We start from the raw sequence: 13262 nt of genomic DNA, 5'->3' as shown, positions 1-13262 counted from the left end.
TATATTGAGTAAATTTCCCTCACCTCCTATGTCATCAGATTTCTAATCGCAGTCCAAGTCCGGAGCAGTTTCTCTGAGCTTGTATTTTGGGTAAGTGGGCAAACAAAATCCCCTCTAGGTTTACCCTCAGTTCCAATACCTGCTCATCTAAAGGACTGCAAAACTCAGCTTGTGCTCTTTCCAGAGCAGGTACAGCTTAGAGAATTTCCCTGGACTGTGTTTAAAAGAGGCCCCGGATCACCTCTTTTTTGGCTTCTAACCATTCTGGCCATATTCCAAGTCCTCTATCTTCATCCCTGAAATGTTTCCCTTTTTTTTTTTTTTTTTTTTTAATGAACATCAAATTTTTCTAAGCGCTCTAAATTTCTTCATGACTCTGGCCTCCTCCACCCCTGCCAGGCCCCATAGCATTATACTATATAGCTTCTAATCTCCAACTCCTTTGTTACCTCCTAGGGCTCTCACTTGCTAGATCAGTGGTTTTCTCACTTTTCTTTTAGCCCTGAGATGCTCTGTTCAAATAATGTTTTGTTAATGTATAAATAAGTAAAATGAATCTTGAAGAATGTAAACATGAAGGTGTGGCTACACAGAGCACTGTCATTGGCACACACAAAGTGGTCCTTAGGTTCAGAAACCACTACCCTGGCTAATTCTACCTTTTCAGACAGACACAGAACATAAACATATCTGTGATCCAATTATGCTCAAATATTTTGGGTACCTAACCTGCAGATTCCTTATGAAGGAGGACAAGGCAGCAATCAGCCTTGAAAAGCTAAAGAGGTAGAGAAAGGGAAACTTTGAGACCAATTCCAATTCATCCCCATAGAGTTCAGAGACTCTTCTGGAGGTGGTGATTTTTCAAGAAAATTAAGGTTGTCATTCCTTTCAGCGAATCAATAAGCAAGAGCTTTCTCACATGAAGTAATTGGTTGGTTCCATTTTAAAATTCCATGAATAGGATGATTATTTTTTATGGGCAATATGTATCTTTCATATTGTTTTCCTAGCATGGAAATGTATACTCTTGTATGGGATAGGATTGTTTCAAATCTCACTACTTCTGCCCTTTGAGGTAGCAATGTGTCATTAAGTGATCTCTTCAGATAATCAGAATACCTCAGAAATAAGGTTCTATCTCTTTAACAAGAGACATCCAGCATGAGTGGCTCCTTGATGAACCCATTTTGAGAACAGTTTCGTCTGCCACGACATTTAGGAAGTTCTATTTATTTCCTGGGAAAGGACACTTTATACAACAAGGTGCCTCACAGATAAATCCCAATTTTTAAAATAAATGTATGGATTTGTTCAGTATTTATATAGATGGCTATGTGGCCTTCTGCCTAATATTTGGCGTATAGAACACTGTGTTATTTTTCTTTTGTAACATCTTTATTGGAGTATAGTTGCTTTACAATGGTGTGTTAGCTTCTGCTATATAACAAAGTGAATCAGCTATGCATATACATATATCCCCATATCTCCTCCCTCTTGCGTCTCCCTCCCACCCTCCCTATCCCACCCCCCTAGGTGGTCACACAGCACCGAGCTGATCTCCCTGTGCTATGCAACTGCTTCCCACTAGCTATCTATTTTACATTTGGTAGGAACACTGTGTTATTACATTTACATTATAAACTCCTGGAAAAAGAGTGTTTATGTAGTCTTGTTTGGCACCTTGTGTCATCCACATGAGCCGGCTTAATTCATAATTTTAAATGAGATTTGCTCTCCAGGTTTTTCTGTAGAAATAGCACCATCTAGAAGGAAAAATAGATTGGGAACCAGGAGACAGGATCATGATGAGGAGGGCTATAGTAGATATTTCTCCTCATCTGCTCATAACAGAACCCTCTATTCTCTTTCCTCTTGGTGGAACTATCGATCAAGGGGTCTCCCTTCCTGAGCTGTAGAGATGGGTTGGCAGTACCAACTACCCAATCAGAGAGCCCAGTTCCCTGGACACAGTGATTGGTCAAGAGAAGGGCAGGTGGCTCAAGCAGGAACAATCAGAGCCCTTTCCTCAGAAACTGATAGGAGTAAGAGAGATAGATTTCTTTTTTCTGGATTGTAAGGCTGCCAGGGATCATCTCTGATGCTACAATGGAGAAAGCCTGCTAGAGAAGGACTCCAACACAGAAGAAAGTAGCACCTTGAGAACAGGAAAAGAGATAAGATGGTTCAGTTGAACCCCTGGAACCAACCATGCCTGATTCATCCCTAGAACTTTACATTTAGGTGTGACAAACAGAAAAAAAATTTTTTTTACAGAATTTAAGTTAGAGTAGGTTTCCACTGCTTACAATTAATGTTCCTGACACACAGATCTTCTAATCCATGACTTAAGCAAATCATTTTACTTATTTGGGTCTCTGTTTTCTCATTTGTAAAATGAGGGGTTGAACTAAATTCTCTAATGTCCCGTTTAGCTCTTAAAGTCTGTGCATAAGTAACCTTAATTAGTAAGAAAACATACCATTCTGCCATGTAAAAACTATAAGAATAAATACCTTTGAGTTTCTATTGCCTTAAGGCCTGTTCTCTCTTTAGGAAGTAAAGTACAGAAAACAAAAAGGAACTGAGGTATTTAAGTTTAAAATAACCAGAGGAATACAATATGCATTTCTCAAAATATAATCTAATCTAAAATTTAAAAAACAGCCACAGGTTAAACAAAATGCTTCCATATGACCCAAGCCTATGAAAGACAGCTCTAGATTATGACCTTTTCTCGATTATGAGATAGCGTTGAATATAAAATGCACAAATACACCATCATCTTAACAACAGGATCCTTTCCAAAAGAAAAAAAACAAAAAAGAAACTTTACCACATTAAATGTATACACTAACTGGCGGGTATACTTTGATATCAGGAATGTTAAAATACAAAAAATATATATATATATATATCTTTTTAGGATTGGACAAATTTGCTATGTTTTTAGGACAAAATCCTAAATTTGAAAAACATCCTAGTTGATGACAATGAAAATGTAGTATAATGAGCCAAAATTCTTCAATCACCCTCAACTCTGCAATAGGAAGCAGCTAGACAGCTCATAAAGACAATAGCTGCAACCCAAACAGTACCTGTAATGAACTCAAATATCCCTACCCATTTGACTGTCTGTGCTATTAACTGTGGACTTTTACAATATATCTTCTTCTTCATTTCAATGCTGTGTAGCCACTCAAAAAGATACTTTAAAATGAATTTATTCCGTGCTATTTTGAATTTAATAATGAGGCAAAATGCACACTCAGTATAAACATGTAAAGCTAATAATTTTATTTAAGAAGTAATTTCAGCCACACCACCACTGTGACCCATCAGAATAATCAAAGGTAAACTTAACTTACTTCTGAGCTACAAAATAATGAGGAAAACATTTATGGAACCAACACCTTCCCCAAATACCTAATAATATATTACACTGCTAAGTTTATCATCTATGGTTCCTTTATATCAAGAAGCAAAAGCACATCAACACCAGCTTGAGGGAGGCAAGGCTGTGAGGCAAAGCGAAGCAGTTCTGTGGGGTATGATGAATGTTAGAATCAGAAGGTGACTGCAAAGGTTTGTCTGAACCCAATGCCCCTATCTGGGTAGTCCTCTGAAAGTCAAATCAGAAGGCTTTAGAAGAGTGCTGCAGAGTATGATGTGTCTGGTACTGGACCATTCCCTGGTCCTCATTGGCACTGACCTATACCATGATTAACCTGTTCATTTTTTAAATGGTCAAATTTATAGAGAAAATAAAACATTTTAAATTGACTTTTCAAAATGGGTCACGTGACTTAAGTACTAAGGTCAAGACACGAACAAGGAATTTCAAGTTTCTTTGTTTCTTAGTGTAGAATATTCATTCAGTCAAAGGAAGCTCACTATTATGTGTGATTTTCAGTATCTGCCTGAGTGAAGGACATAGAGCGTTAAGTTTACATTCTGTAGTTTCATTTTATTTTGTTGGATTTTTGTTTTTGTGTTTACCTCTTTATATATTCCAGTGCATTCATAGTAGTCTCTGGAAGGCAGGCCAAGTCGAGGCTGGTCAATCTATACAAAAATATGAGAAGAAGAAAATAAAGTATTCAGTTGATATAGAACAGTTGGACAAATTACAAGCACGCCTATCTATGTATGAGCAAGATCCTAGTGTTCTAGGAAATGTAGAATAGATAGCTACTGGGAAGCAACCGCATAGCACAGGGAGATCAGCTCGGTGCTTTGTGACCGCCTGGAGGGGTGGGATAGGGAGGGTAGGAGGGAGGGAGACGCAAGAGGGAGGGGATAAGGGGATATTTGTATATGTATAGCTGATTCACTTTGTTATAAAGCAGAAACTAACACATCATTGTAAAGCAATTATGCTCCAATAAAGATGTTAAAAAAACAAAAAAGATCCTAGCGTTCTTGTTCTTTATAAGGGTAATAAGCAGACACTGAGTGAATACATAGGAAATGGTTTCCACGCTACTGCTTCCAAGTGTTAAACTGATGGGTAGCTAGATAATCTGGAAGTCTGTGCTGCAGATATTTGAGAAAAACCAAAGAAATCTTGAACAACAACAACAAAAAAAACACACGGGGAAGGATTTTTAATGCATAACAAAGGGGGAGGTGAACAAATACATGTTAGAATCTAGGACTAGGGAGCATTATACTTTTACAGGACATTTTGGCTTCCTGAGATTCTAATATGCCCCCCTGAGGGACATTCTCTTCTACCCCCACCCTTAATTGGGACAGGAAAAAAAAAAAAAAAAAAGGTGGAAAACCTCTATGGTAAGTCAAGAAATTCTAAGCTAGCAGAAATCTTGATTATTTTGAGATCCTCTACCCTAAGGGGATAGAGGAGATTCCTCCTCAGTTCTCTCCAAAGCTGTCCTGCTCAGGACGCCAGCAGACCCAGCTGCCAGCTGAGTGTGTGAAAGAGGTAACTCATCTCGGTTCTAGTGTGTCCAGTCCACCTTGGATACCTAGCAAAAACTTGTGGACATACCCGCGGCTTCGTGAGAGTCCCTCTTACGCGCCACACAGTAAGATGGATAAGGTAAACTAGAGCATTTATGGGCGAGAGTGAGAATCCTAGCAGCTGTAAAGGGCCAGGCCAATACAAAAGAAACAGAACCCAGAGGACTGGTAAGGAAAGAGCCAAAAGGCATCCCCACGGGAAGAGCCCTGCCCCTTCTTCGACCTCCTGACCCTCCTTAGGAAACCGCCTCAAGGCGATCATGCAGGATACTGGCACTTGAGAGCCAAAGGAGAGAACGTAGGAAGAGAGAAAGGGGTCCACTGTAGGCAAGAGTTGGGTTCAGTCTCTTTCATGATTTTAATAAAAATGACTATAAAGATTTATGCAACAGTGACATAATTATGCTTCTGTGACCTGCAACTTTTGGTTAGTTTCTTTTACAGGAGACTAAATAAAAGTCCCTAGATGTTTCACTCTATTCCAAACATACTCAGTTAAGTAAATCTTGTCCTAGGTAAACCTAAATGAGTGGCTTACACTTTAAAAAAATCAAATAAAGCCACTTAAAAAGAATGGGATTCTGTTTACCTTAATTGAGAAAAAAGTACAGACATTCTTTAGCAAGAACCAAAATTGTGTTAAAAATCCCATTTCTACGATCTTTTTGGAATCAATTAGGAATTTCTAATTTCTGACCTGTATTACTTATGTAAACCAGACCATGCTCCTTTCATGAACATACAGAGAAATCAGGTGCTTTTTCTAAACAGGAGAGACCTGAAGCCTTTCCTTTCTTATCATTTGTTTTTATAAAGGGAGAGGTATCTAAAACAAAAGTAGCAGGAAGGAGAGTTGAATGTCTAAACCACAGCATCAAGAAAACGCTTTCAAAATTCGGAATCCAGGCGTCTGTCCTTGAACGTATTACCACCTTGCTCATGCAATTCAAATGAGAATATGCGTTATTTCTAAATATCAATAACAACAACGTGTGTGGAAGTTTTACCGCAATTTAAAGTAACTTTGGCTGTTGGCCACACAAACTTACATGAATTACATGGTTCATAGAGTTTTTATCGTCAGTGCCAACAAAAAAATTAATAATGACTTTTTTCCCATATTTAGAATTCAGCTGTGCAATAGATTTCTCAGCTGTCCAAGAAGAACCTAAAGCAACGAAAGGTGAAGTATATCATTAGATGCTTTAGTGCATTAATATGATACTGTAATAATAACAGATTTTATATGGAAATAATTTTTTTTTAAAAGAAGGAAAATTGCCTTACTATATGTTTGGTCCCAGTTTTCTGTCACCACTGGCCAATCATATATATCTGGTAACAGTCTGAGTAGAGGAGATCCGCCTCTGCTATCAATAGCAGCTTTTGAAAATAATGAATATAAATATATTATGAAGACTATGCATATTTTGGCATACTCCTAATAAAATAAAATACAGAGCACTTACATTCATTTATACAAGATCTATACAATGTTTTTGCTTTCTGCACTGCTACTATGTCTTCAGTTTTGGGTTCCTGAAGGACATCTGAAATAGGGTATTGATAAAACACATCAGTATAATTGCTTATTTGCAGCTACAATTAACATTTTCAATGCAGGTTTGGTAAAAAAAACTTTTGTACGTATGTTCACACATCTCCCATTCCAAAACCCTATAGGAAAAACCAAACCCCTTACACCAGATCATTATTCCTGGTGCAGAACTGAGAGTTAGTTTCATCACCCAGCTTAGCTGTGTGTGTGTGTGTGTGAGTGTGAACAGTGATGTGTACTGCTCTACCATAGAGAAGTTACTTTTTTTGAAATTGAGGTTAAAAAGAAAACAAATACCACAGAGGAATTTGGAATTTACTATGATAGTCTTCTCGATGGTTTGAAAATAACTATCTTTGTGTGATAGTACTGTCCATGCTCCAGATGAAATGAATGTACTGTTCTTCTTGTTTGGATATTAGAAAATAGCAAATTTTTTTTTTTTTTTTTTACAAAGTAACTTCTAAAAGAGGAGAACAGAGAATGGAGGATAGCAAAGGACTAGACACTGCTTTCTCAACTTCCCAGGGAGAGTGTCTCAACTGGGTTAGAACAGATATACCTACTCTGGCAAGGCAAATCTCAGTAACATCTCACAGTGACCACAACACAGGGCCAGGGTAGAAAGAACATGCAGGTGGTGTTTACTGGCAATAATTTAATTTCTTCTGTAAAATGGCATAAAGATCCCATCTCCAGGGATAATAGAGCTTTATCGTGTGTACCTACAAATGAAAGCAGGAATGCTAAGAGATGCCAACATATCCATTTCAGCGTCTGCCACCCTCAGAGTGACTCAGCGGTGGTCCACAAAACTTGGAGGGATTATCAACTTTAGTCTTTTGTGATACTCCCTGTAATCGCTAAGAGCTATATCTTAAGAAATGGATATATTAAGAGAGAAATCTTTGATGCATAGACACAAACTCCACTGACCTTTCAAAATGACTTCTAATTCATCCCTTAGAATGTCAAAGTTACTGTAACGGGAGCTGGTCTCAGGAATGACGTTGCGTTTCAACCAGCCTCCGCAGGCGTATTTGAAAAAGTCTGTACAAGGCTCAGCAGTGGCATCCATGTTCTGGATCAGTCGAGCGGCTGAAAGACCAGAGAAAGGATAAGATAAAATGAAGGGTGTATTTTTGTAAGTTTGGAAGGGGAAAAAAAGAGACACATTGCTTCTTTATGATCTAGTCAACCAGACTGATGCTCCTCTTTTTACTTGTGTAACTGTGGATTCAGGTAGAATGACGAATATTATCTGTGTATAGTCCTTCTTCCTTTACTGTAGTTCGTTGGTTTTATTCTTGAGAGGTCTGGGTCCTCCTATCCTATATCTCACCCCCTCCTTTAAATAACTGAGGTTCTTGCTAGTTCCTATGTCAGATGAAAAAATGAATGCAGGGCTTCCCTGGTGGCGCAGTGGTTGAGAGTCCGCCTGCCGATGCAGGGGACACGGGTTCGTGCCCCGGTCCGGGAAGATCCCACATGCCGCGGAGCGGCTGGGCCCGTGAGCCATGGCTGCTGAGCCTGCGCTCCGCAACGGGAGAGGCCACAGCAGTGAGAGGCCCGCGTACGGGAAAAAAAAAAAAAAAAATGAATGAAGGTCTGGGCCTGGAGTCACTCCTCACTCTGATAACTTGGGCTGTTGACTCCGCTCTTCAAGGTGCTGTGACCTTTGAATGTCTAGGAGGCTGGCTCCAAGGCATGTGGGATTGTTAATGGATTTTATCGTTTTAGTAAAGATCTGAAGCTACAGTGATTGCTTCTTGTACTTCCGCTTACAAAATTTTTGCAATTCAAATTTGATATCCGCTCTGCATTTGTCTCTGTAGAGTCTGCCATTATAAGATTAGCTGTAAGCTTGTTAGTTTTTCTTATGTCCACTATTTTATCTTTGAGATTTATGATGAACGTGCAAATCAACCAACACTGAGTATTTACAGTGTGCAAAACACTGTGGTGGGTGTGGCAATTGATAGAAAGATGTATAAAATTTTCATAAAGTATTACCACTGAAGAGAAGAATATTACGTACAGGAGGCTCAATGCCCACAACTTCTACACCTGGAATAGTGAGGAAAACCTTCCACTGCCCTCCCCTTGTTCTTTCTCATACAAGTGGAACTGTTTCGCAAGGAAAACAAAAGAGCAATTGAGAATTCATCTGCATCAAGAGAGTATAAATTCTCAAGTGAGCTTCTGAAAAGACTTCACTTTCTGAATAAATAAGTTAATTAAACACTTTTAAGAATTGCTGACCTCTGTGGAATTTTCCAACTTGGAATGGTAAATCTGTCTTTCAGCTGAGCCTCAAGCCCCTGCTTCTAACCGCTTCTGGACACGTTTGCCTGGCTGTCATCTCAGGTTCCACCTCTTTAAGACTAAACTCTCTGGGCTGCCTCCAAACCAGTCCTCTCTGGACGTTTATACTTTGGTCTACAGCACAATCGTTATCACAGCCTTCCGTGTTTGAAATCTCGAGTAAAATTCTGTATTTCTTGCTCTCCCTTGGGCTTATCAGTAACTCTTTTGCCTCTTTTCTATACTCTTTAGAAGATCAGTTTTACATCTTCATCCCTTTTGACCAGAAGTCACCTAACTACTCCTCTTGCTAGTATTATCTCCCTACTTTTATACATATGTCGAGTATCATTCACAGATTAAACTTCACCAAATACCCTTTTGCTCTGGCCACTCCCTTGCTCAAAAATGTCAGTGGCTTGACGTCGCCCAGGTTAAATTACAAACTCTTTAACTTAGCTAATCAAAAGTCTCTACCTTCTTTTTTTTCTTCCTCTCTGAGTTTTCATACAAACTCTGCTCCAGCCAGATGGGCTAACTCCACGTGCCACAAACACTCCTGTGCTTCTCTACCTCATGCCTTTGTTTCTCTCCCCCTCACCCCACCCTTTTAACTCCTCCTCCCATTCTTTCCAAATTCTACCCACTATTCAAGGTTCGTCTTCTGTCCCATCTCTTCCTGAAGCTCCTGTGACTCCAAACTTTAGGGAAAATTTCTTTCTCTGAACTCCTGAGAGCTCACTGCCTCACTCAGTCTTAAAGAGGCTTTAGATGAGGCTACTTTGAATTTCTCAGGTGAATACCTACTGTGTCTTCCTAACCATTCTGTTGATGAACTTAACCTCTTTGTAATCCCATCACCTAGCACTTCAGTAAAAGTCATGCAGTTAAGTTTATGTGTGATGACATTACTGAATCATCAGTGAGCCCCCTTCTTCCCTCCTCCTACACGCCCCCCTCTCCAGCTCCTGCAGGTCCGACCAGCTCTCATTTCACAGCCTCCAGAGTCCATCCATCCTTCCAGGTCCCAGTTTCTACTCTTCCTTGGGCCCTCCTCTCTCAGGCTCTTTTCATGCCCTTTCAGCCAAACTATGGCCCCAGGTCTCTCCCCACCCCATTCATCCTGTGTGTCAGTCAGATTCACATTGTCCTGTCATTTCAGTAAGCCATTTTCCACTTCAAGGTTTTCAGTATAATCCTCTTGCATTCATAATAAAATCCAGACTCACAGCACATTCTAACAATGAACTATAGTTCTGAACTATTCTACTTCACTATACCTAGTGAAGCTTCTTTCACTACTTTCTAACATGAGCCATCTGCCCCAATCTAATGAATGTATTCATCTTCTGCTATGAAACACCTTACAGTTCTCTGCTTCTGTAACTTTGACCATAATTCAGGCACATTCAAGGCCCAGTTCAAATTCTCCTTCTTCATGAAGGATCGTCCTTCCAAAGCCCATATCGGCTGACATCACATTCATTTTTTTTGTTGGAAAATCCATTGTCTCTTCACCGGGACTGTGGTTCCCGTAAAGGAGGAGATACATTTTCCAGTTTTCTCTCAGGGCCTAACGTTGTGCTCAGTAAAGACTTCTCAGTAAAATTTCTAACTTGAAACCTCAAGTAAAGATTAAGAAATTGACCTTAAAAAGGTAGAGAGAAAATGCAAATCCCTTGCACTTTGAAGGAAATGAAGATTAGATGACAGGGGAAGTAAAAATAAAGACCCTAAAGAACAGAAGATTATCGTGTAGAGTGAAAAACCAGAAAATTGGAACCTGAAAGGACTGCTACCTAAAGACATTCTAAGCACACATTTTTAGCAATTTTATATAACTCTTGTCTTTTAACATACTTTTTAAAATGTAAGCTGAACGTTGTAAAGGCAACTGCCATTTTGGGAGCACTTCTATTTTCCTCTCTTCTCTGAGGAGATGGATAGTTTATGTCCTAACACCACAAAGAGCCAAAAACTCCTATTTGGGAGAGCAGCAAGTAGAATGAACAGGGAGAGGAATGAACAAGTCTCACTGCCTCTCTGGAAGTACCACCTGCCTTGCCTGAAAAGGACGAGCAGTGGCTGCAGTTCCATGCTCATGAGCGCAAATCCACTGCCACGTTCTTGCAGCCCTACTTCCCACATCTCCCATAATGGAAAAAGGTGATCCTTTCCCTCTTAGGTTGAATTGCTCACTTGATACCCAGTTACACTACTTACATCTGGACAACAAACCAAAGAAGCAGCATTCAAGCAATTTGTGAGGGATGTGAAGACAAGAGAGGGAGAGGCAGCTCTGCCAACCCCTTCTACGCCATTTTTAAAACTGCCCTTTGACCAGAGAGCTCATCTGAGCACAGGCGCTTCCAATCACTTCAAAGAGAGCTCTGCTCTGATGAATATTTTGGGGCCATGGGCCAAGGCAAGGCAAGTCATGGGCTAGCACTTTTATGCTGGGGCTTTGATCAACCTTCCTCTTTAATCTCTTATCATGGGTTTGATTCTCGTTTTGCACCCTATCCTCTGGACCCCCTCTGCGCTGCCTTTACTTTGAAGTCGGCGGTAGACTCATGGGTAGAAGGGCCATAGGAAACAGACGCACCACTGTCAAACTGGTTAAAATTGTTTTTATATTTTGCACATTGAATTACTCAACCTCTCCACATAGCCACACCTGGGCTCTTCAGATGTTTCCTTATCTGTGGGTTTCTGACATCTGAGTAAACAAATGTGGTTTAAAAACAAATAAAATTATTTCACCTTAGTAAGCAGACATAAAAAGTGATGTAGTAAAGGCCAATGTATTGACGTGGAATGCTGTTGACCAGATGTTTATAAAGTGAAAGAAAGTGTATATTACGATTTTTGAAAATCTGTATAAAAACAAAGAAAGTCTAAAAGGCCTTTACAGCAGTTATATCTGGGTGGAGGGATTATGAGTGTGTTTAATTTTGTTTTATTTGCTTATCATTATTTTCCAATTTGTATTAGATGAACATGTGTTGCTTTTGCAATAAGAAAAAAGTTTATTTTTAATTCAAGAAAATAGTCACATAAAGACAAGAAAAGTAATCTATTAGTAATGAGCTTACTTCTTATGAATGACAATTCTGAATGTTCTACGCTGATAATAAATGGCACACCATTTTTTTCCCAACTAATCTTCTTGTAACATTTCCCCAACTTATTTGATCATAGGAATTTAAAAACAAACTCAACTACCATCTGGGATGTTATTAATTACTGTATTCATTACTAGGGTCTATTGTGAGGGTATGGATTAGGACATGCTGTATAAGCTGAGAAAATGTTTGGCGTGCTTAAATCAGGCAGACTTGTTTTGAATCCCTGAGCTTCCCCACTTCTTTGTTGTACAAGAATAAGTAGCTTCCCCAAGATCAAGCAGCTAGTAAATGATGGAAACCCAGGACTTGCACTTAGGTGTGCATGGCTCCAAGCTCACCCTCTCCCCTCCGTACTTTGGCTACATCAGGTGGGGGTGTGTGAGAAGCAGTGGGCATGCTCCATTGCTTTCTCCTCCTCCACTCTTTCCCAATTAGCCTTTATTCTCCCCTTGCCATGCCCCCTTCTTTACTCTGTCTGCTCCCTGCCTTTGTCGCCACAGCGTCCCTCCCTCCTCAGTGTCAGCCTTATCACCAGCAACTAGTCCAAGGAAGAAGAAAGCATCAGAATTTGGAGTCTGTAGTGGCCGGGAAGAAAGGGTAAAAAACAGCTGAATTCTTCACAGTGGGGCAAACAGACAGGAAAGTGGCACGGAGGCCTTTCGTACTCAAAGGCACACCCCGAAGTGCATCTTCTTGAGGTGGACACGTAGCAGGGTTCTTGCCTAACCTTCCTCTGGATAGAACAGGATGGATGATGGAGGGTGAAAATTCTCAGTGATATGTTGTACAGCAGTATTTTTCAACTCTGGCTAACCATGTCAATCACCTTAGAAGCCTTTAAACATACAGATGCCAAGGATAGATCCCTGATCAATTAAATCAGAATCTTTGAGGTGGTCCAGGCATTTTTTAAGGCTTCCTCAGTGATTCTAATGTCCATCCAGGGGAGAACTATCAGATTAGCCAATAGAGAAACACAGAAAATGAAAACAGGGGAATCTAATATCAGGAAGTAAAGACGGTCCCATACTTAGATGAATCAGGCCTATTTCTTCTTGCCTTTCCAGTCTGTAAGTACAAATGGGCCCATGTCATGACAACCCATATTTCTAAGTACAATTGTCCCTTCTGAGTCCCTGGCACAGGATGGCAGGGAGCCACACGTGTGTCTCCTGTACAAGTCCACTCTCCTCAGGTCTCCACTCTCTATACTGGCTTTACCTCTACGACCTCCTGTCCCAGACCCCATCCATAACCTCTGGGGTTGGAGCCCTGTGATACAGGGAGAA

At 40.1% G+C, this 13262-nt stretch overlaps 1 protein-coding gene across 9 annotated transcripts in view; it reads right to left on the bottom strand.

Annotated features, from left to right (window-relative positions):
- MME (membrane metalloendopeptidase) overlaps positions 1–13262 on the bottom strand; it is a 272928-nt gene that overhangs the window by 51342 nt on the left and 208324 nt on the right. For all 9 annotated transcript variants that reach the window (XM_032631059.1, XM_032631052.1, XM_032631061.1 and 6 more), the window contains exons 4-8: positions 7478–7639; positions 6453–6533; positions 6271–6366; positions 6033–6151; positions 4000–4065 (exon numbers count right to left, since the gene is read on the bottom strand). In XM_032631059.1, coding sequence (XP_032486950.1) covers positions 4000–4065; positions 6033–6151; positions 6271–6366; positions 6453–6533; positions 7478–7639 — 524 coding nt within the window. The remainder of the gene's footprint in view (positions 1–3999; positions 4066–6032; positions 6152–6270; positions 6367–6452; positions 6534–7477; positions 7640–13262) is intronic.

The sequence above is a fragment of the Phocoena sinus genome, chromosome 4 (genome assembly GCF_008692025.1).
Source record: "Phocoena sinus isolate mPhoSin1 chromosome 4, mPhoSin1.pri, whole genome shotgun sequence".
NCBI classification, from domain to species: domain Eukaryota; kingdom Metazoa; phylum Chordata; class Mammalia; order Artiodactyla; family Phocoenidae; genus Phocoena; species Phocoena sinus.
This window is presented reverse-complemented; position numbering and strand designations above follow the sequence as displayed.